Source organism: Ornithorhynchus anatinus, chromosome 16 (genome assembly GCF_004115215.2).
Source record: "Ornithorhynchus anatinus isolate Pmale09 chromosome 16, mOrnAna1.pri.v4, whole genome shotgun sequence".
NCBI lineage: Eukaryota > Metazoa > Chordata > Mammalia > Monotremata > Ornithorhynchidae > Ornithorhynchus > Ornithorhynchus anatinus.
The window spans coordinates 10,761,794-10,788,277 of record NC_041743.1 but is presented as its reverse complement, the minus strand read 5'-3'; the positions used below and the strand labels follow the sequence as shown (position 1 = coordinate 10,788,277).

Here is a 26,484-nt window from a genome sequence, read left to right as displayed (position 1 = left end):
GTATAGATTGACAGACCCCTCCCCCCCTCAACCTCGAGGGGGCACAAACCTCGAGTGCCACTGAATCAACAGGAGTGAGCTGGGCCACACTGGCATAGATCTCCACAGCCTTGTCCCCGGCTTTCTTTGCCTCATCATGTACACGGGTTGCCTGCTGCTCCAGGTCCTGTGAAATGTTCTTGGTTTGTTCATACCTAAGGGGTAGTGAACATCACTTAAATGATTTAGCTGGAAGAATGTGGGGGCCTTTTCTGCATTACTGCGAGCCCAGCTTCTTGGCCCACTGATAACACAGGCCAGAAAAGGCAGAATAGAGAACTGCAAGTTAACGAACCATTTGTAAGAGGGTCCTATCTTATTGGTGGTCTTTAAACCCAGAAACAGTAAGCAACTTCTATCTTTTTTGATATCTTAAAAACCAAAAGTGATTTTTCTCCCTCATATTAACTACTTTCAAATACTTTCTGTCAATGAACATACTTTTCCCACTCATCAAATTTACTTCACCCACTTGATTATGTCATATTTCCCCTTGATCTATTTCTCCAGCACTTTATGCATTCGGCATACTTTAGGAACTGTTTCTGAGCCTGAATAGAACCAGCAGCTGGCTTTGAGCTCCCTGCTTCTCACAGCCTACAAAAATCAAAAGAGGCTTGGTGTTGCTCCCTGAGGGCCTCAGGTTGATCATTCACACTTCTCCTTGCACCTGCTGTCACCAATTAGACCATCTGACTGGTTCATATATTCACTTAAATTGCATACTCACTTTCGGTTGAGTTCCTTAATCTCATTGGCTGTTTCATTCTCGCCTGCCAGAGTCCTCAACAGCATATTATAGGCTTCAGATGATGTATCATTGGCTGTCTTGGCTACGCGAACAATGTCATCAGCCTCTTGTTTGTGCCTAGGTATCACAAGAAGAGATAAAGCCCCACAGAAACAAAAATCAGCCAATATTTTATTCTAACATATAACGTGCACCACCTTAAGAATTAGGGGCACTGAAATGTGTTTGATATGTCTCATAACATTCTATGGTTATATCACACCCCCAAGCCTGAGTCACAGATAAGTGGCTTTGAGAATCCAAGAGAGCTGGGATTAGAACACATAAATGTACATTTGCTTTTTAGACTTTGATGTCACTCCATCCAAGCTTCCAAGTCCCAAAGGAACAAACAAGGTGCCTTTCTCTCACCATAAAATCATGGCTTTCAAATGAGTTATTTTTAATATGACCTCCTATGATGCTGATAATGAACAAACCATTTCTGGATGGAGGCACACAGCACTCAAAATTGACAAAATGTAAGAACGGGTCTGTGTGGGAATGTTGGATGGGACCGGGTAAACATCTAACAGGGGACAGGGGATTTTAAACTACTTTGACTGTAACGCATAAGTCAGGAGTTTACCGTTCAGCAAGCTTACGAGCCTCTTCTGCCAAAAGAGTCATGTTATTTGGATCACTGGTAGAATCTGGCTGGGTGATGGACTGAAAAATGAAACAACAAAGAATTTACTTTCTCAAAGGACAGTCGTGAATTTTCATGGAAGGAATAATTCTGAATAAAAATGATATTATTCAGCTTTGAAACACATATTTAAAGTTCTTTAAAATTGTCAAGTTATCAAACTGATTGAGCGACTGCAGATGGTGTCAGTATTCACAAGCTGGTGGTTGGTGCATTCACTCAGCAGTGGTAAGCCACTGGTGTTGAGTTTGCCAATCCCATGTGGCCTGTGACTTTCTTCCAGGTTTGGACACCCCAGCAACTCTTTAATATGAAAATCAACCATTATAATTAGTTTATCCAAAATCGGTGTTCCTGTAATGAGTTTATCTGGATTTTACAGAAATCTTCTTTCTCTTCATAAGAGTTTGTCTTTGTGGAAGCATGTGCAAAATGCCCTCAAAGCAATTTTGTTTCTGGGTGGGCAGGGGTAGGGTTATCAGATGGTCACCATTACCTCTGGTCATTACTATGTCAGAAGGCCATTAGAGACCGACTGATTAAGAATATGTAAATCACCTAGAGACACACAGAGAGCCTATAGAGAAATAGAATCTAGGCAAGCTGATTTCTAAGCTCCATACTATACTGTCACTTTCAGAAAATGAAAGAATGTGAGAATGAGAATACCAGTAGCTTGGTCTAGTGCAAAGAGCATGGGTTTGGGAGTCAGAGAACCTGGGTTCTAATCCCAGCTCTACCACATACCGGTGGGGTGACCTTGGGCAAGTGACAACATCTCTGTGCCTTAATCAATCAATTGCATTTATTCAGCACTTACTATGTGCAAAGTACTGAATGAAGAGCTTGGGAGAGTAAAATACAATAGAATTAGCAGACACGTTCCCTGCCCATAATGAGTCTCAGTTTCCTCATCTATAAAATACATTAAATACACGTCCTCCCTCTCCTGTACATACTGAGTCCGATGATGGACAGAGGACTGTGTCTGACCTGATAAGCTTACAACAGTGCTTGGCCTATAATAAGGATTTACGCATACCACCGTTATTATTAGTAAGATTATGATTATTGCCACCTTGTTTATAGAATGCTTTTATTTTTCCAAAGTGTTTTCGCACTCTTTTCTCACTTTATCATCACAAGTATTATTACGTCCATTGTCTAGATGAGACAACTGAGGTCCAAAGAAGTAAGTGATTTACCCAGCAGGCCAGTGGCAGAACTGGAAGCAGACCCAAACCCCAACTTTTGCTACATTGATCTGTAGGAGAGGAATCAACATCAAAATGGCTCAAAACGCCTGCCCCGCCCGGGTGAGCAGTGGAGTGCAGTAAAACTGCATCAGATACCTCTAATGCCACTTACCACATTGGCAACTGCCACTTTGGCCTTTTTTCTCTTCTCAATCAGCCTCTCTGTGTCAGCTACCCGGGAACGGGCTTGCTCAGCCAGGACTGTCTCTTATTGCGGATATTTTGCAAGCGGCTAAGTTGGCTGTGTTGTTCACTCTGGAATCTGGAGACGATCCATCAGGCTCTGGTCTACATCTGCGGGGGGAAAACAAAGTGGGTGACTTATCTGAAGTGGGAAGAGACCATGCCCACAGGAATTTAGAGCTGGCTGCCTCTACCCCAGTGAGAAACTACTATTGTACCACTCTAAAATACACAGGAAAGATTTTAACTGAAGACAGCTGATCTTTCTCAGTCAGTTCTAGGCTTTCTGGGTTGATGTGAAGCCACAAACTAAAGCAAGTTGATGAAGAAATCATGAGCAGGACATTTCACAAGATGGCTAGGGAAAATCTGGGCCCAGGAAACAGTCTCTGAACTTAGGTTTTACAATTAAACAATAAAAGTTAGAACTTGACCCTTCCACCCTCCCATACATTCTACCTCTGGGATTCTGAACAATTCTCAAGACTGGTTTTAATGACTTTGCTCTTTCAATTTTAACTCAGTCTATATATTTGGCCAAAATAACATATATTGAATACAAGCCAACACCGTAGTACTATTATTAAAAAATAAAACCTCATAGGGGCCGTTAATAGGGATTCAGTATACAAAAGCCATGAAGTCTTTCCATATATCTACAACTGACCAAATTCACTCACTCATCCTTTCCCCATCCCATCCATATGTGCATATATTTATGTAAACATATATGGATTTTATATTTTAAGGGGTTACAGACAAACGTAAGGGGCCATGCAACAAAATTAATTAAAAAGGTGGGAAACAGAACTTTCCAGGAAAAGATTAAAGGAACCAGGTTATTTATACTGCAGAAGAGAAGGCTAGGGGATGTACAACAGTCTTCATGGACACAGAAGTTTGTTAGGGGAAGAAGAGGAAGATGGCAGCCAACTGTTCTCCCACCTCCCATTGAGGAAATAACAAAGTTGAACTGAATTAGGACGTTTAAACGGATATGGAAAAACTAATTGGTATGAATATGAGTTTGACCTGAAGGAGCTGATGAATCCCTTTCCCTGAAGACCTGGAAGAACACATTAGACAAACTTGTATCTGTGATAATTGGAAGCTAGATGGGTTAACATATTCTTCAGTCTCCTTTTGCCCCAGATATGTCCTATTTTAAGAAATTGTTGCTGCTGCAATTTCTTCTCACATCCAAAGACGACTTGTTATTCAAACAATAGAAAAATGGTTTTCTAAAGACTCTCATGGATATTACAATCCTGTCACTAAAGCTAAGTAAAAATGTTTAATTTTTTTATTCAAGATTCCCACATGCAAGTGTTTCTGTATAAAAAGATACTATATTCCCTGCATTTATGTTTCTCACAAAAACTCAAGTTAGGCCCAAAACCTCATGAAAACTAGCTTAACTGGGCTACTGACCTACTTCATGAATTTATTTTCAAGTCTCTAAAAAACACACCCCACAGAACAATTTGAGTACTTGTAAAAAAAAAAATAAAATAAAATAAATAAAAATGCCCCAAACAATAAACCTGCCAAAACCAACAATAACATTCTTCTGCCAGGAGGTCACCCACCCAACCGCCAGTCCCTGCCAAATGCAGTCACCCATCTCAGAAAAAGCCTGGGAGAACGGACACATCTTGCTTTGGGGTCTAAAGGTCAAAAACTCATTGACTCAGGCTAAATCATGTGTGGGAGAGCCTTTGGAAGTAGAAGATCCATTATGAAGAATGTCCTGATAGGGACACTCCTCCTCTGGTCTCTCATAACATACCTCCTCAAAGGTCAGACTGGCCTACAAAATATGCCCATTGACAAATCAATGAGAAAGAAACAACCTCCAAGACAAAGAGGGCAACCCACAAAAGGCCTTGATAGCTCAGAGTAGGCTATGGAAACTCCACATGAAGCTAATAGGCACCAGAAATGAGAAGATGATAAAATTCTCTAGTCATCAATGGTTAAAGGCATTTCTCCATTTCCCTGCAAAAAGCAAACAAAAAAACCCCTGCCACAACAGTGTAGTTAAACACACAAAAAATTACCACAGTCGAAATAATCATGGAAGTCTGTCTTGTAAGATTAGACATATGAGGCTAAAACTAAGACATATGTCACTTTCTATTATATTACTAAAATACATTTAAAAGTAAACATAAGGTAAATATGATGACATAGCTGGTATTTATTGAGCATTTCCTCTGCACAAAGCCCTGTACTAATCACTTGGGAGAAAACAACAGAGTCACAATCTAGCAGAGGAAGCAGACACTAAAATAAACTACGTGCTGGTGGAAGCAATAATTTAAACACATGTCCATAAGTGTTGCTGGGCATTGGGACATATTCAAGTGCTTAGGTGATGCTGAAGTGGCAGTTGAGGGGGAAGAGAAGGTGGGGAGAGGGAAGGCTAATCAGGGAAGACCTTCAGGAGAAGATCTGATTTCAGAAGGGCTTTAAAGTTGGGAGAGCAGTGGTCTGCAGATACTAAGGGAGAGGGAGAACATGAGCAAGAGGTCAAGAGCAAGAAAGATGAGAACGAGGCAGTGAGTAGACCGGGTTAAAAGGAATGCAGCTTGTGAGTTGGGCTGTAGTGGGAGAAGAGTAAGAATAGTAGCTGGGAGAGAGGATATTCTGGTTGATGCATAGGACTGGGCAACCATTGGAGGGTTTTGAGAAGGGAGACGTATGCAAAACGATGTTTTAGAAAAATAAACCACACATCAGCAGAGACTGGAAGTAGGGAGGCCTGTGAAAAGGCCAAATCAGGAAGCAAAAGGCTTCCTAGAATGGCATTTTTTTTAAAAAAAACCTCCACTTTAACTGTACCTAGGGATGATTCTCTCAAGCAACAGTTACAATACATAGTGCAGAAGAGGATGAACCCAAAGACACTTGCATTCTAACTCAATATCATGGATTATCATTAGAGTAAGGGTATTTTGGGTTTTACCCAACTCTTTCCCAATTTCAACCCCTCTTTTAATTTTTTAAAAAGATTTGGGTCAATCCCCCCAAACCTGGAGTGTGCCTTTGTCTGCGGAGTTTCCTACAGTGGCTGCCAGGACCTTCTCCACCACTGCTCTTCTCTCCTCTCTCTTTGGCAGGCAGCGCTGAGCCATTCTTTTCTCTCGCTCTTCCACTGCTTCCTTCCCACCTTAGAAGGCTGAGCCAATAGGAGCAAGAGGGGCTCCTCCACTGATGTGGCATGCGTGACCACCTGTTTTCCCACTCCTCTTCCCCCTACCTAGGTTTCTGTTTGTGGGAGCGTCCCAGCAGCACCATCTCCGGTCATCGCCTCCCTATCCCTACCGCCTTGGCCCCTTCACCCTCCCTCAACTCCGTTTTCTAGAATATTCCTAGACTGGACCATTGCTTACAAATTTAAGGTAACTTAAACCCTAGATTAAAAAAAATTAAAACCAAATCCTTTAATCCCAGAATTAGGTTTCTTTAACACCCATCTCCAATAAAATCCACACTCTATTCAGCATGAGATTTTAACTGATTCTCTTTCTATTTTAACTTTTCCACCCTATTTTACAGGAAGCAGCATAGCCTAGAGGAAGAGCACCAACCTGGGTTAGTGGACTTGGGTTCTAATCTCAGCTCTGTCATTTGCCTGCTGTGTACCTTGGACAAGTCACTTTACATCTGTGTCTCAGGTACTTTCATCTGTAAAAAACGGCAGTAAATACTCATTCCCCTCCTACTTAGATTGCGAGCCCTCTGTATTACAGGGATGTATCTGACCTGATTATCTTGCAATCCAACCCTGTGTTTAGTATAATGCTTGGCACATAGTAAGTGCTTAACAAGTCCACCCCGGGCTCTCCTGGATAGCCGTTCCCCATTTCCTGCCTGAGTCATGACACTGGAAGATACAGTAACCTGGGCGAAAATAATCTGGCAGCCAGAAAGTTCAAGTCCTGAGTTCTTCACCTATGGCACTGAGAGTCTGGTCAGTTAAGGGAAGCACCGGGAGGGCCTACCTTTGATGTTCTGGGCCTCACGCAGCAAGTCCATGACATCTCTCTCTGCCTCTTTCAGTCTGTCCTCAAAGGCCTGATCTGTCACCGTTTCATCCCCTGTCCCAAGGTTGGCGATAAGGCTCTCTAATTCCTCCAGCTTCAGTCGATGCTCGGCTACCTGATTGGGGCATAGAGAAGAAGAGAATGAAGGTCCCTCTTGCTAAGCTTCTCCGCCAGGCGGGTGCCAGGGCAGGGTATTCAGTAGCTCAAGCCTCCAGCAGGTGTCACCCAGGCATCACGTGAACCTGCCCATTCGGTTCACTGGATGGGCCTCACTCACTTCAACCCAGACCTGGGCCACTCCACTGTTGCTCCACTCTGAGCCATACAAGAGGCTGAAGAGACACTGCCTCACGGTCATACCTTATCTTTCACTAGTCTGTAGCACGCAGGGCACTCCTGGCAGCCAGGCCAAGACCGATTGTAGAAATAGTTCTCTTCGCATTGGTCACAACGGTTTCCGACGAAGCCTTCTTTGCACTCACAGCGACCATTGTCTTTGCACTGGAGTGAAAGAGACCCCTCAGGGTCACAGTCGCATGCTGCAGAATGAAGAGGGGGAAGAGGACATTATAACGGGACTAGGGAAAGAGGGGAGGGAGTGTACTTTCAACTGCAGACTGCTCTCCGAAAAGCCGACTACACCATCATTACAGAGTAGACTGCCTAAAAGGCAGTCCTATTTTACTAGGATTTAAACAGGGTGAGTCTTCCTGGCAGAGGAGATGGAAACTTTTAGAGCAAAGAACAAGCCTCTGACTATAAATATGCACCCTCTGTGGGGCATTAAATAGCTCTGATTGATTGATTCTTGGACCTATGAAGATTCACCTACCTACTACCGCATTTCTAGGCACTCTGGGCTGACATGATCACTTGTGGAGGTGACAATCTTGTGTTACAATGCAACCAACAACTAACAAGAGGATGCAGAGAATTATTTTTTTTGTGATAGATTTACAAACTTTGTTTTCGGGTCTGAGTCAGAGGCTTCGTGTTACATTCCAGAGGAGAAACGTAGGAGTTAGAAGCAAAAAAACCCGACTGTTCTGGGCTCCGACTCCAAGTGTGTTTTCGTGCCAAGGAGAAGCAGATGTCTCTAAGTAAAACCAACAAGGCAGCCCCAGGGATGGGAATTATTGCCACAAGCAGTCAATAGGAACGGATCTTTACTGTGAATAGTCTCATTCACTATCTCACTATCTGGGAAGGGAAGGAGAAAACAAAATGTTTGATCTGGCCAAAGGAAAAGGGAGTGAATGAAGCAAGGAATTCCTTTGGGAAAGAAAAATAAACCACAGGTAAATGAAATGGAGATATATAGATGGAAAAACATAGTTTAGGGGGCTTGCTGAGAAAGGGTGTAAGGGTGCCTTCCTTAAAGACAAGTAAGTCTGTTTCCACTCTGTTTAGGTGCTCTTGCTTCAGGTCCTACAGTTCCCAGTACAGGAAATGTAGTGTACATATGTTTCTTGCCATCAGCCTCTCTTACGTTTACAGCCTTCAGGTCCAAATCCAAAGTGGCTGACCTCACATTGCTCGCAGTGTTGACCAGTGATGCCTGGCTGGCATTCACACTGCCCAGTGCGAATATCGCATTGGCCATTTGTAGAGCCTAGAGCGTGGCAGTCACATCTGGAAAGGGAACCCAAAATACATCAGTTAGGCAAAAGGACAAACTAGTCTTCACACTTGTCAATGGTGATAGTTAACCTTCCAAATAAGGAGGTAGGCATTCCGGGTGTGTTTTTTTTTATGGTATTTATTGAGCACTTATGTGGCAAGCACTGTTTTAGGGCTGAGGTAATGAGTTTGGATCAAGTCCCTGTCCCATATGGGGTCTACAGTTTAAGTAGGAGGGAGAACAGGTATTTTTGAAGTTGAGGAAACTGAGGCACAGAGGAAGTGAAGTGACTTGCTCCAGGTCTCACAGCAGGCAAGGGGCAGAACTGGGATTAGAAACCCAGGTCCTCTGGCTATCAGGCCCATGGTTTATCCACTAATCTAGGCTGCTTCTCAATTTCTATGTGTATGTGATTAAAAATACCTGCATTGAGTTCTTTCTGGTTTCGTTTTTAAATGATATATGTATCTCCACTTTATGACAAAACATTGACCCAATCATTGTCTCCTCTAGAGTGATCGCCTTCCAAACAATACCAATTCAACATACATCCTGATTTTTAAAATATTCTGCCATCTCACCCTCAAAAAGAAACAAAGAAATCAAGCAGTGTGGCTTAGCATGGGCCTGGGAGTCAGAAGAACCTGGGTTCTAGTCCCAGCTCCACACTTGTCTGCCGGTGACCTTTGGCAAGTCACTTCATTTCTCTGTGCCTCGGTTACATCATCTGTAAAATCGGGATTAGGACTGTGAGCCCCACGTGGGACAAGAACTATGTCCAACCTGATTACCTTAGATCTAACTCCAGCACTTAGAACAATGCCCGGCACATAGTAAGTGCTTAACAAATACCATAAAAGAAAAAAATCCAATTGATATGAGCAAGGGGATCAGCCTCACCTCTCACATCCCTGCCCACTCTGCAGATTGAAGAAGCCAGGGTCACAGGCACTGCAATCCCGCTCCGTCACATGGGGTAGGCACTCACACTGCCCGGTGACCTGATTGCAGCTCGTCTGCTGGTTCACAGTACCGTAAGGATTGCAACTGCAGGCTACAGAAGGAGAGGAGAGAGAGGAGAAAAAGCACCCACGTTAATTGAGGCAATGCCCAAAAGCGCAACTGTAAAAACCAAACCGTGGTACCCAGTTCTGGAATCTAAACCACCAGTCTTATGTCTTATCAGGCATCTTCCAAGAGTAGGGGACCTATCCTACATACAGAAGGTGGAACTTGGCATCTGCAGAAACAGTGCAATTAACATGGTGGAATGCAGCCTCCTCAGTCGGAGCTCTATATGCTTTAGTTATCCGCCGAAGGTTGACCCACAGAGTCTCAAAATCGAGTAGCTGCGGCGCGCTGGACAACAGAAAATGAATCCCCTCTGCGGGGGCAACATGAGCTGATCTTACCAAAAGTCACCGGGCACTAAGTCAAAGACACTTACCTTTGCATTTGTCTGCTGGGTCAGGGGCCAGCGGATTACCAAAGAACCCATCTTTGCAACGGTCACAGTAGAAGCCAGCAGTGTTGTAGATGCATTTCAGGCATTCTCCGGTTAAGCGATTGCAGTTCCCAACAGCATTGGGGTCAATGTTGTCGCTGCACTGACAGTGTCGGCAGAGCCTCACAGGGCCGGTTTCACCCAGAGGATCTCCAAAATAACCATCATCACAGAGCTCACATCTTTTACCTGGAAACAAGGAGGTCTGTTAAGTCAGGGCGGTGTGTGTTTTTCAATTTATGGGACTCAAAAATTATAGCCACTTACAAGTGTTCTAGTATCTGACTTCATTTTTGTTACTAATAATGCTGACAACCTATCCTATGTACGGTGCTATGGTGGTGGGCCCTAGGGAATATACAAATAAATATATGAATTTAAGGCCAGTCTATAGGGGCTTACAAACTTGGTGGGGCAGGGTGGGGAAGAAAACCCCAAAACAGTTTGTTCCCCTCAGCTGATCCTTGTCAAAATAATTACCACACTTTTCAGAGCCGAGTAGGAAGAAAACTGGGATTCCATTTTTAAACCCTAATAGTTTATATTCCATTCTTCCAATCTGTCCACAAAGGAGTTCCATTCCCTCCATCTAGAGATGGTATCAAAATTACCTCTAATACCAAAATCAGGGGACAACTAAACTCTGCCATGCAAACCTTCAGAGTGAAATGGAAACTAAAACCACAAGTAAAGTCAGTCATCAAACTGCTGAACCATTTTCCATATGTTTTTCCATAATTTATACCTGTTAACAGGCCAGTTTCCTAAATCTAACCAGAGCCTCTATAAATTTGGAACATGGTTTCAATCAAGGAAACAAGGGGCCTAAATCTCTGAATTTAGGCAAGCTTAAAATTCTTGTAGATCCTTAGAAGGATCACTTAATTCCCCATTCACTTCATCTTCCCCACTGTAAAATGGGAACATCTACTGTAAAAACAAGTTTGAGATTCTCAACTGAATTAACCACATGAAAATAATATTGGTATTTGTTAAGCGCTTACTATGTGCCAGACACTGTTCTAAGCGCTGGGGTAGACACAGGGGAATCAGGTTGTCCCACGTGGGGCTCACAGTCTTAATCCCCATTTTACAGATGAAGTAACTGAGGCACCGAGAAGTGAAGTGACTTGCCCAAAGTCACACAGCTGATAAGTGGCAGAGCCGGAATTCGAACCCATGACCTCTGACTCCAAAGCCCGTGCTCTTTCCACTGAGCCACGCTGCTTCTCTAAAGAGTATCTTATTTCTGGGTGAACCTAGTTTCTTTATAACCAATGTTGGCTATCAGTCTAAAATTCATTATCAGAGTCTCAGCTCTTTCCACCAACTACCTGCAGAAGGCCAAACACCATCCCCACTCCCAAATCTATCCAAGAGCTATCTTCAGCTAAGAGCACTGGCAGAGGATTTTTCTGTGGTATTTGTTAAGAGCTTACTATGAGCCAGGCATTGTACTAAGACTTGGGGTAGATACAAGATAATCAGGTTAGACACAGTCTCTGTCCACAAAGAGCTCAATCCCCATTTTACAGATAAGGTAACTGAGGCAGAACAGTTAAGCGACTTGCCCAAGGTCACAAAACAGAGAAGAGATGGAGCTGGGATTAGATCCTAGGTACCCTGACTTCCAGGCCCAAGCTCTTTTCCCTGGGCCATGCTGCTTTTTATTTGGATCCTTCTGTTTGGCTCCTCTAGTGAGCCTAAAGCCTAAAGCAGCTTGAAGGAAACAGATCAACAACTATGTTCCGTTTCCTGATTCCAAAATTTAAGGGGTTTTAGCCAAGAGAGGCACTTTGTGGGGAAAAAAAAAACCACGAAAAAACCCATCCTGACATTTTCTGATATTTACTATGAAGATTTAACTAAACATCTACTGCAGATCACCACTGGCTTGTATGGCCTAGTGGAAAGAGCACAGACATGGGAATCAGAGGACCTGGGTTCTAATCCCGGCCACGCCAAATACCTGCTGTGTGACCTTGGACAAGTCACTTAACTTCTCTATGTCTCAGTTCCCTCATCTGCAAAATGGGGACTCAATACCTCTTCTCCCTCCTGCTTAGATTGTGGGCCCCATGTGGGAACTGATTATCTTGTACCTATCCCAACGCTTAGTACAGTGCCTGGCTCAGAGTAGGCACTTAAATACCAAAATTATTGTATTAATTATTGTATTAATTTTGGGCAATCTAATTGCCCAAAATTAGAGATCTAGAACTTCAATGGTGATGTCCATCTAGTAATCACTTCGAATGATACGTGACCTACTGCATTCTCACAGTGTGAAAGGGATTATCTCCCCAAAACACTCACACCCATGGATATAAAATACATCTCCCCTTCTACAGTATCATTTTCAAACCAAGTACAACTCTACTACAGGCAAACAAGCAATAAGTTTTTTGCTCTCTTTCCCTTAATTGATGACTCAAGACTCTGAGACCTGCTGCAAAGTGTTTATCCACCAGCAAAATCCCAATAAAATTGCAAAGACCCAGAAATACCTCACACAAGCTAACTCAGGAAAGAACTGGTTCAGTAGAACTCTGGTTGAAACTTACCGGTGGTGCCAGTCGGGCAATTGGTACAGACTACTTCCTTAGTTTTGGGCACGACGGCACAACTTGAACCTTCGGGGCAGGGGCAAGGTTGGCAATCAGAGTTGGTGCCAGCAGTGGAATCTCCATAATACCCATCACTGCACTTTTCACAGTGAGGACCCGCTGTGTTGTCTCTGCAGTTACAAACGCCTGATTGGGGGTGAGGATGAGAGAGGATGGATTTAAGTGCGGCTTGTGGGACACTCTGTCAAATGCCAGTGGGAAAACGATCAGCACGTTAGCCCCCGGCCCAAATTAGTGGTACCTTACCTGTCTCCGGATTGCAGGATTCGCTGTGGCCATTGCATGTGCACAGGACACATGGGCTATAAGGGCCAAGGCTAGGAGTCTCTCTTCTGTACCCAGGGATGCAATGCTCGCAGAACTGCCCTCCGTATCCAGCGGGACAAGTACAGGACTCTACCCAGGTCGCGGGGACTCCGGGCCCTGGACGGGCACTCATCACAGTGACATCATCCAGATAGCCAGCACCTGGACAGGAATTCATGGAAGTTTAAAACAGTCAATGAGTTTCGCCCCCCACCTCCCCCAGGAAGATAGTCTATCTGAGATTCACTGAAAAAGCACCTCTGCATGATTTATCTTCAAAATAATCCAATAAAATTAAAGAATAAAAGCAATCGGCATGCCAGCCATGGAAAAGAAGTCAGTTATACCATCTCATCAATTGGGTTTTCCATATAGGACTAAGTATTTTTTTAATCACTCAGCTTGTGCACCTGCTAAGGACAGTAAAAGTGCCCTGGGGCAGGATGGCTGCATACAAAGAAATTATCCACTGGCCCTACATATCAGTCAGTTCTCTCCTCACCAGGGAGCAGGAGGCAACAGGTGGGTGGAGATCTGTGGAATGTGGGCGGGGAAAGAATGATGATCTCTGAGCTGTGGTGCTTTTGTTTCTTCTACAGAGCACTGTGATGGAGCAAGGGGCTGATGACATCCAGAGGATGAAGGCACACTTGGTTCTGTTGTGTTCATTCATATTATTCTTTTTCCCATGATGATGGATGTGTGAGGATGTGGGGCCGCAATAACCTCGAGGTTAAAACCGATTAGGTCCTGATTTCTTTTCAGTGTTACATAACTGAGCCTTTTATTCTCCCTACTACCATTACGTACACCAAAACCCCTGTTTGAATTCCAAAACTCCGAACAGGAATTCTTCCACTTTCCTATTTAGAAATCTACTACGGATACTTCAATCAATAGATTGTATTTTTCATTATTATTATTGTCATTATTATTCAACCACTGCACTCCATGGCTCTCTTCTTCCAAATGACACCGTCACGTACTTCTTTCGCTGTATGTCCCACGGATCTTGATAGAGGTCAGATTGTGGAGCAGTTTTTGAAATTCAAAGGGGGTCAGGGCAGGCCTCCAGGGATAATCGGTTACCTCATGGAGTCTATAAAGAGAGACTGGAATTATTCTCTGGAGTCATAATTTCTAGCTGAGGACAAAGTATTATTTCATTTCTTCAGCTATCAATGATGAAATACCAAGTTGCGCTAATCACAGAAATGCGTGGTGAAATATCCAGCGTGGGCCATTTCAACTAAGCTAGACACTACAGTGACACTTGAGCAAAGAGTGGAAGATCTTTTTTTAAACCTTCCCCTCAGTGATAACCTAAGGAACCTGCTTGTACTTTAATGGTGTTAACAAATATCTGAAAAAGAGTTTGGGGGCCATGCTGACAGACCAGGGGTAGGAGGGTGTGGGGAGAAAGCCAAGGGGTTTAAAAGGCCAGAAATGCTCTATTAATGGGGCAGGGCTATAGCATTCCTGGACCAGGCTTAGATGTGGGGTTACTGAAGAATGAACTAGTGGTACAAATCTATAAACTCTTGCAATCTCATCTGCAAGGCACACTGACCACTAAAATTAGGTCTATGTTCAGTCTTGGGCTAATCCAACACTACTGGCCAAAAGTGGATTTTTATCCTGAAAAATGTTCTTTCAAACACATTGTCTAGCAAAGCCTAGACAAATTCAAACAACCTGATGTGGGTAAGATTTCAGTCATGGCAATTGCTTCCTTCTCCTGGCAGCAGCTGAACTTAATGCTACCTTTTGTAGGGCACAGAATGGCTTCTCTTACCGGAAAACATATTTGAGTGTGGTCTCACTCGGATAACTGTTGCCCTGAGCAATCAGAGGTACAGACACTCTCAGGCCGGCCCCTTCAAGCACCAGGTCCTCTGCTGAGAGGCGGGTGTCCCGTTTGTCCGCCCGAAAAGAGAAGGTGAGATTCTGACCATAACTCAAAACTTGGTTGCCCAAGAACTGGTCTGAAAAATACACACAATGGAAGGCAGGTGAAAACCCAGCAATGCATGAATGTTTTGAAACCGATATGACCGACCCGCTTTCTAGTTCCACTCACCGGGTGCTATGAAATATATGGGGAAGTAGCTGTCGGAAATAACAGAGATGTCCTGGTTTTCAGGAGACCACTGCAGTGAAACTTCAGAACCATCTCGCTGCTCCGCACGCCACCCTTCCTGATCTGGAAGGAGAGTGGGAAAATGCAAACAGCTCTTACTAGACTTGCAAGAGCTCTTTCTTTACATTACAGCACGTGCACTTTGCTCTTCTACACCATTACTTAGCAGAATTGCAAATTAATATGGTCCTTAGAAAGAAAACCAGAACCCTGCTTAATTCCAAGTTTTAAATTTCTAAGCTCTGATTTGATAAAATTTGAACAACTCCTTTCATTAGGCACAGATGTTTCATGGACTCTTTATATCATTTTTGCCATATTAAATAAAAACTAACTCAAGCAGTGGAAACTAAATGAATACACATAACATTTCCAAATGCCTCAAGAGGGACAGAGAGGGAGAGAAAGAGAAACAGAGAGGGAGAGAAAGAGAAACAGGGAGAGAGTCAAAGTGACAGACACATTCCAGTTGGAAATTTTCTTTTCTGTAAAGAGTCCAGCTTTGTTGCCAAAACTAGGTTTAAATTACCGATCTGGAAGGTAGAAATTATGGTATGGATACTGTAGCCCTGAGCATTAGAGCAGACAGATGAATGCCCAAAACAGAAACAGGGGGTGCAACCCCTGGGATTGGTTGATTCCAGATGAAAGAATCCAGGTTTACATCTGAAAATGAATGGGAAATGGTATTAGTCTTTCATCATTTGCATACAACCCTGAGATGCATGTAGTGTACTGGCTCCAACGACCGCGACGCGTTACCTCTCGCAGTTGAAGCCCTCCACGTTATCCTTGCAGACGCATCGTCCCGTTTCAATGTTACACTCATCTGTGCTGCCGGCAGGATCGCAAGCGCACGGTCTGTTGGGAGGATGGAACAATTCCTTGACAGACTTAGAAAGGGTCAGGACACAAGCTTCTTCCCTCCACCCTCAAGAAAGAGAGTAATGAATACCTCCCTTCCTTCCCTACGTGCTCAGAGCAGAGGTTTGCTCTGTTGGGCCTGCTTTCAACTTTCTTACCTGCAGCCAGCCTCCGTGAGGGAGTGGTAGCCGGGCTGGCATCGATCACATTTGTCTCCCATCACCCCGGGCTTACAGCTACACAGCCCATAGTTGTCACACTGGGTGCTGAGAGAACCTGTGGAGGAGGAGAGGCCACTGTCACTAAAGTCATGGGAGTATGAGGGCAGAGAAGGAGTGGGAAATTCACAAACGGGCTGGGTTAATTTGAGACTTTTGGCAAAAACTGGAACTTTGAATGACCATCTAAAAATTGAAGCGTTTAAAATTGGGACTTGATTATATTTTATTAGGATGGATTTTAGCACAGGGGCTCCCCCAGCTCACCTTTGACATAGATGAAATCTCAGAGATTATTACCAATTCAAAGATTCATCATACTACGCTGCATATGAGCTTGGATGTTTAACTCTGGGAAGATCATGGGTGCATCTAAATTGAAGTGCACATGAGCATTAAGAATGGATGACCAACAGAAAGGTCAGTCTTGTGAAAAGGGGAAGGAATTTCTCCCTGCTTTCCAACACTGTACGGTGATTAGATCTAATAGAATCATTAACAGGGAAATGCTCCGGGAGTCTTTACCTTATTCAGACAAAGTTCAGATCTCCTTTCTGATCCGGTCTGTAATTATTTACAAAACCATTAATCAGGCCAACCCACACATTTTTAAACATACTAGAAACGGATCTAAAGTTCAACAAGCTCTTTAAGGTGGGGAGAAAGGGGGGATGAGGGTCCCTACTCAGTAAAAAAGGAAAATTATATACCCGATCTACCAGAAGGCCTCGGAACAAAGTTTTACCACTCAGTGGATACTTTAGTTTGTAATTCCACCTGATTGATGGAGGTGTACTGCCCTCTTCCTCACTTACCAACAGGGCTGCAGTGACAGGGTAAGCACGCTTCTTCACTCCCCAGGCGGTAGAAGTTCTCCCGACACCTCTCGCAATTAGCACCATCAGTATTGTCCTGACAGTTTGTGCAGTGTCCACCGTGTCCCATAGATCGGTAGAGCTCGGGGTCAAAATAGCATTCCTGTGATCGCCCATTGCAGTTGCAGGCTGCGGAAAAACATTGTGAGTTTAGACATATTCAAAGGAGAACAATTTTTTTTTTCCAAGTGAATCACAAAAACTCCCCTATGTCCTAACTGACTACCATAGTGTCTCTGCCTGAACTTTGGTACCCAAAATTCTTCAGAGGGGTGGGACTGGAATGAGGATTATCTTGCGATTTACGGCAGCTGGATGCTGAAAGCACTAAGTGGGGAAAAAAGAAGAATTATTAAGAGTTCACGTCCTTAGGGTGGCAGCGGCTGGTTCATCTCAACCTCAACATGAAATGTTGGGCTTTGTGCTGAGGGAGATGTCGTGGACTCTGGCAGTTAGGTGGAAAAATCAGCTCTCTCTTTGGAGGGAGAGTTGGAAATTGAGAGCATTCTCTGTTCGAACATTCTCCCTCCCATTCCGCCTAAGATACTCTTGATTTGCCAACAGTTAGGAATAAAACGAGCTATTCACGTTTCATTTTTTAAGCACTCTTAAATCAGCCACCCATGACATGAGTTCTGCTTGACTATATTCCCAGCTTGTTGAATTCTACCCAAGTCATCAGGGGAAGTGAATTCAAGTGTTCTGCACCCCTGGTCCTTTGTTCATTATAGACCCGAAAGCGAGGGGCTGATTTCCTCTCAGGCTACTGTCAAGGCCAGAGAGAGGGCAGGGAGGCACGGGGAAAGTCCAGACCCATGTTTGGCCCAGGGCCCGAGTCCCTCCGGCGGCAGTGGGTAGAAGTGGCAGTGTGGTGGCTCAAAGAGAAGCTGTGGGAGTCACCACTGGAAGTTTCCATAGCTCCCTCTTCCAGAAGCCCAGCCACCCAACCCCATGGGGGCCAAAGCAGCAGGTTGGTGTCATCATACTCTCCCCCTCTGCCAGTGCAGGCAGAAATCCCTTGTTGGGGCAATGGTGTAGCAGAGGGGAGGCATGTAAGGAGGGAGTTTCTGAGATAATGAATACACTAGGTGTTGCACAAGTCTTGAGTCAGTCCTCACTTGAGGATACTGAGAAGAAAAGATTTTATATTCACATCCACAATTAGACAAGCACCCAGGGATGAGTGATCCCTTCGGACTCTGGGAACACCTTAGCCTAAGGAGTTAGCTAAGAGGATGTGAGTGTCCAGATTTACTTCACAGCTGGACCACAAAATGCAATATGCTTGGCAAAGGCGTTTTTGAAATCTTGTTCCCAAGTTTCGTTAAAAGGATTCTGCTTGCAAAAAAGCAGGGAAACTCTAAGGACATTGGGCATATAGCATGTGTACATTATCCTTCATTCTGAGGTTCAGAGAACAAACCAACTTATTAGCTGAGTAACTTTGTAAACCCTTAATAACCAGCTGCATTTTAGGCAGGCTCACTGAAAAACTAATGGTGGAAAAAAACCAGCCTGATTCAGAGAGGATGAAGGGGGCAAAAGTTTGGGAGGATAAGGGGAAGGAAAGCGCAATTTACAGCCAGCTCAAAGGGAAATGTCAACAGCTGAGAAGTGGCAGGGTGGCACAGACCAGCTCTTTTTAATTTGATTATTTTCTTTAAGGGAGGAGGGGGTGGGCTAGAGTGAAGATTACCCAGGATGTAGCCCAAATGCAACTTGGAGGTTTAAATGGCTTTAGAAGCTTCCGACTTGCACTCAGAGGACAGTGTGCAACATCGTAAGCTCTCTGTGGGCAGGGAGTGTCTCTGTTATATTGTTGTGTTGTACTCTCCCAAGCGCTTAGTACAGTGCTCTGCACACAGTAAGCGCTTAATAAATATGATTGATTGATATACCCAGGATGTGATGACTTAATCTAAAGCAGGAAGTCTCAAGTTTGGGAGGGGAAGGATATGAGAGAGAACTAAGGAGTGAAAATTGTCTTTAAAAGGAAAGGGCTGGATTTGGCAGCAGTGGCAGGACCTGGGTAGCCACAAAAAGCCCTGACAGGGAGAAGTCAAAGAATCTGGAGTTTCTACTTGGCTACCTCAGGACTAGGCAATTAGGTAGAACACACCAACATTTATGCATCATTCATTTGTATTTATTAAGCGCTTACTGTGTGCAAAGCACAGTACTAAATGCTTGGGAGAGTACAGTAAAAACAATAAACAGACACATTCCCGAGCTTACAGTCTAGTCATAATAATGGTGGTATTTGTTAAACGCTTACTATGTGACCATCACTGTTCTAAGCACTGGGGAGATACAAGATAATCATGTCACCAAGATAGCTATTGGTTTTCAGAGTCTCCACAAGTATTAAATGAGAATATGGTTTCCGGCCATGAAATTGCTGGTCCAGACAAAACAATCCAGAAGGGTAACAGCAAAGGGAGGACAAAGTACTTAGGCCCAGCAGTCAAGAAGCCTGCCTTGTAAATTTTGATTCCTGCCATTAACTCACTGAGCAATACAAAGAGAGTGTCGTTCCCTCTCTGGGCCTCCATTCTCCCTTCTGTAAAAATATACACAACTCTTACTTCCTCTCCCTGCTAAAAGGAATGTGAATTTAACAAACTGCCCTTTCACAGCTTTCCTTTTCACTAAGGAATTAGACAAAGTTGAATGAAGAATGTGCTTTCTCTTTGCTGGGAGTTTTGAAGACTCCTTCTCCTAGAATTACTGCATCGCCCACCATTTCGGCTACATAATTTTACCACTTACGCAGACATTCATTGGCACTTTCTGCTGTTGCTCTCCTCCATGGCCGATCATTGTAGAAGGGAAGACACTTCTCACAGTCTACCCCATAGGTGTTGTGCTTGCAGTTACACACGAGTTTATCAAAGTCCTTCTTCACACATTCACTTGCATGTCCATTACACTTACACCTGAGAAGAGATTAGATAAACTAAAAAAAAAAGGCTACCCTTAAGACCTTCAAAATCCCAGAAGTACATGTTGGGTGGTCATAAATGCCAAAGGCCTGGGGCCCTTCTACGGATTTTTCAAACATTCCAGCTACCCTCACTTATAACACTGGAGAAGTTCTATCTGAGGGAGTTTAAACTGATGGAAAATTCCATCCTGAGGTAGTGAACTTAAGATAAGCAAAAGGGAACTAATAATAATTGTGATAGCTGATTAGTATGTAGTATGTATTAAGCACTGAATAAAGAACTAGGTAAAACACAAGGTACTCAAGTCAGTCTCTATGTCCCACATAGGGCTCGCAGTCTAAAGGAGAGGGAGAACAGGTATTTCATACCCATTTTACAGATGAGGAAACTGAGGTACAGGGAAGTTAAGTGACATGTCCAAGGTCCCCAGCAAGCATGCGGTGGAGCTGGAGTTAAAACCCAGGTACCCTGACTGCAAGGCCCATGTTCTTTCCATTAGGCCAAGCTGGTTTAAACTGCAGCATTATGGTATTATGCTAATACAAGGAATAATTCTCTGGCAATTACGATAGTTGAACTTTGGAACAAGATGCTGAGGAAAGCGGCAAATCTTTTTCTCTAGAGGTCTTTGAATGCAGAACAGATTCCCATCTGCTTGAGAAGACTTAAATGGGATCTTGCCTAAAGGCAGGGGGAATGGGCCAGGTGACCTTTTGATGTCTCTTTCAGCCTTGTGATGATGATAATGACACCACCTAATTGCTTTTGTTCTTTGGGGGAAAACAAAAGCATTTTACTCTGAGGTGGGGCTGATTGCACGCAGATGTGATTGTGGAGCTTAATAACAGTTGTCTTTACACATTCCACAGAGAGGTAAGAAGAGTTGGGGTGCACTTTAAACTGTATGCCTCTTGCAGAGCAGGGATAGAACTTCATCTAATTAATACTATCTCTGTCCTTGGGCTTAGCACAGTGCTCAGCACTCAGGAAGCACTTAATAAATACAACTAACCATGCTATTACCCATGCTATTATTCCCAACAAAATTTAGTTTTTCTTCAGTAACTGCTCCTCTCAGGGAACATCCTGAGTTTAGAGAGGACCTCTTCCAAGTGGCCCAAAACACTTCACATACATAATCCCATATATAAACCAGACCTTTCCTCTCTGCTTCATCTTAGTGAACTTTTTGTTGCAAACCATCCCTGGTTTTGAGGCTTGGGTCCCTTTACTACAGGAGATGATCAATTATGAGAATTCAAAATAGGGCAGGTTCACAATCAAAAGCTTAGGAAACTGAAGAATTGAGTTTAGCTGTGATAGGCAGAGAAGTAGCAGGACCCAGTGGAAAGAGTTTAAGATTGAGAGTCAGAGGGCCTGGGTTCTAATCCCAGCTCTGTCACTTGCCTGCTGTGTGACCTTGGGCACATTACTTCTTTGTGCCTCAGTTCTCTCATCTGAAAAATGGGGATTCAATACCTCTTCTCCCTCCTACTTAGACTAGGAGTGCCATGTGGGATAGGGACTGTGTCCAACCTGATAAACTTGAATCTACTCCAGTGGGCTCAGTGGAAAGAGCACGGGCTTTGGAGTCAGAGTTCATGGGTTCGAAACCCGGCTCGGCCACTTGTCAGCTGTGTGACTTTGGGCAAGTCACTTAACTTCTCTGTGCCTCAGTTACCTCATCTGTAAAATGGGGATTAAGACTGTGAGCCCCACGTGGGACAACCTGATTCTCCTGTGACTACCCCAGCGCTTAGAACAGTGCTCGGCACATAGTAAGCGCTTAACAAATACCAACATTATTAGAATAGTACTGGACACATATGTGCTTAACAAATACCACAAAAAATAGGCAGGCATGCATCCAACTTTATTCAGTTATCCATTTTATTCTAACTTCTGGTCACCTTGGGTAGCTAGAATTTTTAGCAGAAAATTACTCTGTGGGATACCACCCCTTTTCCCAGCCCTAACTGTGCCTAATCAGCCCATGTCAGAGAAGAAATGGATTAATCAGATGAAAGTCAATCCTAAAAAAGTTCCTTCCCTTTTCAAGACTAACCCAATAATCTACTCACCTGCCGCCAACAGCAAAGTCAGAGATTGCATAATAGTACGACTTCAAAACTTTGGGATCATTAAAAACTTCATCTCCAAAAGTGTTCAGGCGATTCAGGGTAACTCTGATGTCAGTAGCAGTTACGAATTCCTTTTGGACATAAAAGGGAGAGAAGAGAGAAAGAAAAGGAATAAAGATTAACAGTATAAAGAATATTATTAAGAATAATAGTATTATTAACAGTAATAAAGAATAACAGTAGTAGCTATTAACATAATTCCTACATAATATGTACAAAGTTATTCTTCTAAACAAACCCTTGAAATTGACTCAAGAGTCTCCAAGTGCTTGCTTAAAAAGCGTATGTGACTTTCCCCATGTCAACAGTGAGGCAAAGGCAGCAGAGGCAGGACTAAAGCCCAAAGATTCCAGAATTCTTTCCAGCAGATTTTGGATCTGATTTGTCTGAGCAGATTGAGAAGCCCGAGGTCAGTGGGCACAGAGGTAGAGGATTCTCCCGTTGGAGGAATTGGGGCCAAGCTCCAGGCACAAAGACTTCCGGTACTTTTGGACTAGCAGCCTGTTTGAGGAGTGTGGATTGGAATGGGAATGGTGATATGGGGCAGGAGATGGAGAGAACAGTGGGATGCAGAAGGGTTTTTTTGTTTTGTTTTTAGGAACTGGAAGGACAGAGCAAGGAACCATCAGAGAGAGTGAATGGTTGAAAGTGGCAGTCAGGGAAGGAAGCAAAGGGGGTGCAGGTGATTTTAGAAAGTGAGAAGGGACAGAGATTAGTGGCACAGGTAGATCGGGTTGACTTGGAAAATATGAATACGATTGCTTTCAAATTTGGCAAATAGGTGCCTTTCTCTAGAAAAGCAATTGAAAAAGAAAAAGAAGTGCATCCTTTACAACTGAAAAATCAAACTTTCTTCTAGTTGTTGGAGTCTACCCATAAAAATCAACCTCCACACAAATGAGAAGAATACCCACTTGGGGGCCACCTGAGAATGGCCATCTGATGTACCCATCAATGATTTCTACCCTGTCCTGAGTCAACGCAAGGTGGAGGAAATAAAAACCAGACTTACGGGGGAGTTAATAGTTAAGAGGAAGCTGAGGACATTCATGGAACATTTGCCACAGTTTTATTCCTTTGACAGTGTTTAGAATAAGCCTGACTTTGTTTGAAATAAGTCAAAGAGGAGAACAGAAATAGAGCCAATAAAGTTGAATAAGTCATCCCTAACCACCCTCTAGAAAAGGTCATAAGCAAGGGCTTCTGTTCACCCCCTTGTACTCCCCTCCCCAACTTTAAGGAAGAGGCTAAAGGTTCACTAGAGAGAAAATTGCTGAGTTCATTTCTCAAGACATGCTTTCAAGTGCTCTGCAAATACAAAACAACTTACAAAACTTAGCTAGAGAGCAGAAACACAATCACTTTTCTGTAGCTTATTTAAAATAGGTAGCCAAAAGTGGTATAAATCTATGCCTATGTACCAGATGGGCATCATATCACTTACTCCATTATCGCTTAGCCCTGAAATAGGGCTGTCAGCCTTTGGCATCAGATTCCTGCTTCGATTTCTCTAGACCGTACGCTCGTTGTGGGCAGGGAATGTGTCTGTTTATTGTTGTATTGTACTCACCCAAGTGTTTAGAACAGTGCTCTGCACACAGTAAGCGCTCAATAAATGACTGAGTGAATGAATTCCCACCCTGCAAATGCACATGCAACCAAATAAACTTTCCCAGAATCCAAGGGCCTGCGTACTTCTGCCCTACTTCCCTCTCCTACCTGCAGGACAGGGCTGTTGTCAAAATTGTAGGCGCTGGGTCGCCCCTCCAGTGTGGAGAAGGCCACATTGCCCCCGGTGAGAGGAGAGATGTCGCTGAACTCATCCGTACACAACGCTTGCTGCTCATCTTCGCCCGTCCTAATGAAGGCCCGGTTTGGCTTCCTGTAAGTATTCTCGCAGGAGCCGCTGTAATACTGGTAGGGGATCCACGGCCCATCTTCCCGGGTGCGCTTGTATATGGTGAAGCTCTCAGGACGGCTGGTGTGGAACTTGAGGCGCACGTATGTAATGTCAAAGGCCTTCCCTGTGGACAACAATCAATCAGTCATATTTATTGAGTGCTGTGTGAAGAGCACTGTGGTAAACGTTTAACTAGTCAAGATTAGACTGTAAACCCATTGATTAGACTGTAAGCCCGTCAAACGGCAGGGACTGTCTCTGTTGCCGACTTGTTCATTCCAAGCGCTTAATACAGTGCTCTGCACATAGTAAGTGCTCAAAAAATACTATTGAATGAAAGATTAATGATGACACATCTGATGCTGAAGAAATCCCGACCAAACACCAATGGGTCTTAACCCCTCCACAGATATGGGATATTAATCAGCCTCATCATACAACAGGCTAAGGGGATGACAAGGAGCATTCTGTTTTATTGCAGAACCTCAGTGAAAGCTTCAAGCCTAAGGGAATAAACTGGCAAAACAGGTTAAAGCATGCTAAAAGAAAAAAAAATTACTCTCTCCAAGAAAGGCATCACCTCAGAGGGTCCCCCTCAAAGAACCTGCAATCTAAAAGCCCCGGACCCTAGGGCTAGTTGGAGTGGGCTGCCAAAGAAAGACAGGAAACCATTTGGCAATGACGGTTTCATTGTACAGCCAAAGCCGTACCTTTACCACAGAGCACCTCCTTTAACCAGTTTAAGAGGAGAATCTATGGTCAGGTTTGACTCCTGGACCTGGATTCAGAGACAGTACTAAGTTACAGGCCCAAGACGGAAGCTCAGGCACGAATAAATGGCTAATGCCATTGACCACCTGCTCAACAAGAAGAGAACACACAAAAGGCCTAGAAGCACCTCTATTTCCCCAATCTCCTCCATTTTTTTAAATGGTGCTTAACAGTGCTACTATGTCTCAGGCACTGTATTAAGTGCTGGGGTAGATACAAGCTAATCAGGTTGGACACAGTCCATGTCCCAAACGGGGCTCACGGTCTCATTCCCTAATTTTACGGATGAGGTAACAAACACAGAAAAGTCAACTGACTTTCCCAAGGTCACACAGCAGACCGTGGCAGAGCCGATATTAGAACCCAGGTTCCTCTGACTCCCAGGCCTGTGCTCTATCCACTAGGCCATGCTCCTCGTCCCTTGAGTTGAATTTAAGACTTTGGAGGAAAGAAGTTCAGTGCAGCTCTGGAGAGGGGCTTCTGCAGTCAAGCTTGCTCCAGTCCATTCTGCCTTGAGGCACAATCTTTCAGAAGAGAAATCTATACTGTAGGCTCATTATGGGCAGGGAACATGTCTGCTAATTTTGTTGGACTGTACTTTCCAAAGCACTTAGTACAATACTCTGCATATAGCAAGCACTCAAAAAATGCCATTGATTGAAATCATTTATTCGACTTACTGCCCGGACTACTACTTACTACCATTCCAGCTCCATAACTCTGAACATTATCTTTCAAACATAGCCAATTCTTGATGATCTAGGGGTAGGTTATCCAGTTGGCGCATTACCCAGTGCTTCTCATAATCTTTTGGACCTTCTATTAACTATTAGAACTCCTACAAGAGGAAGAGCAAACTAAGGCAGAAAAAGTACAACTCATTTTAATCAATACTACTACTTGGTAATTATAATGAAACATTTCACTAGGGATGAAGTTGAAACAAATAGCCTCAAACAGATTTTTAAATTACCTATGGATATTCAAGAGATGGATTTTCTGAAGATCAGATACATCACGGTTTTGTCTGTTTTTTTTAAAAATGGTATTTGTTAAGTGTTTAATACATGTAAATGCTGAGGTAGATACAGGATAATCTGGTGGGACACAGTCTATGTCCCACATGGGAAACACAGTCTTAATCCCCATTTTACAGATGAGGTACCTAAGGCACAAGGAAGGTATGTGACTTGCCCAAGGTCACATGCAGACAAGTTACAAACCTGGAATTAGAATTCAGGTCTTCTGATTCCCAGGCCCGTGCTCTTTCCACTAGGCCACACTGCTCCCTACAGTTAAAGGAAGCTGAGAGATAACTTGTGAGGCAAGGGGAGGGCCACTTTGAGTCCTCTAGGCAACCAGAGAGGAATGTTTATCTTGATGATGTGGCAAGGCCCATATCCACTGTGGGAACATTAAAGAAGGAGCAACAGTTGAGGCCTGATTCATTCCCTTTTAAACTCTCTCAAAGTCCAAGAGGATTTTCTTATCAGTCAGGACCATACTACTGTACTCTATTTCTTGGAGACTAGGAGGCAATAAAGAGGCAATGAAAGTTACCTGGCAAACATTTTCCAAATACGGAATATTAAAGAATGAATATTGC

General features: G+C 43.7%; 1 protein-coding gene across 1 annotated transcript in view; it reads right to left on the bottom strand.

Moving 5' to 3' along the window:
• Positions 1-26,484, bottom strand: part of LAMC1 (laminin subunit gamma 1) — a 99,159-nt gene that overhangs the window by 9,574 nt on the left and 63,101 nt on the right. Inside the window, 23 exon segments of the mRNA XM_029080974.1 lie at positions 50-194; positions 770-907; positions 1,419-1,498; positions 2,847-2,935; positions 2,938-2,999; positions 3,001-3,028; positions 6,925-7,081; positions 7,327-7,505; positions 8,456-8,598; positions 9,488-9,641; positions 10,035-10,280; positions 12,656-12,844; positions 12,965-13,186; positions 14,011-14,123; positions 14,820-15,009; positions 15,105-15,227; positions 15,694-15,830; positions 15,927-16,025; positions 16,187-16,304; positions 17,062-17,250; positions 19,891-20,057; positions 22,148-22,278; positions 23,927-24,231. Coding sequence (XP_028936807.1) covers positions 50-194; positions 770-907; positions 1,419-1,498; positions 2,847-2,935; positions 2,938-2,999; positions 3,001-3,028; positions 6,925-7,081; positions 7,327-7,505; positions 8,456-8,598; positions 9,488-9,641; positions 10,035-10,280; positions 12,656-12,844; positions 12,965-13,186; positions 14,011-14,123; positions 14,820-15,009; positions 15,105-15,227; positions 15,694-15,830; positions 15,927-16,025; positions 16,187-16,304; positions 17,062-17,250; positions 19,891-20,057; positions 22,148-22,278; positions 23,927-24,231 — 3,404 coding nt within the window.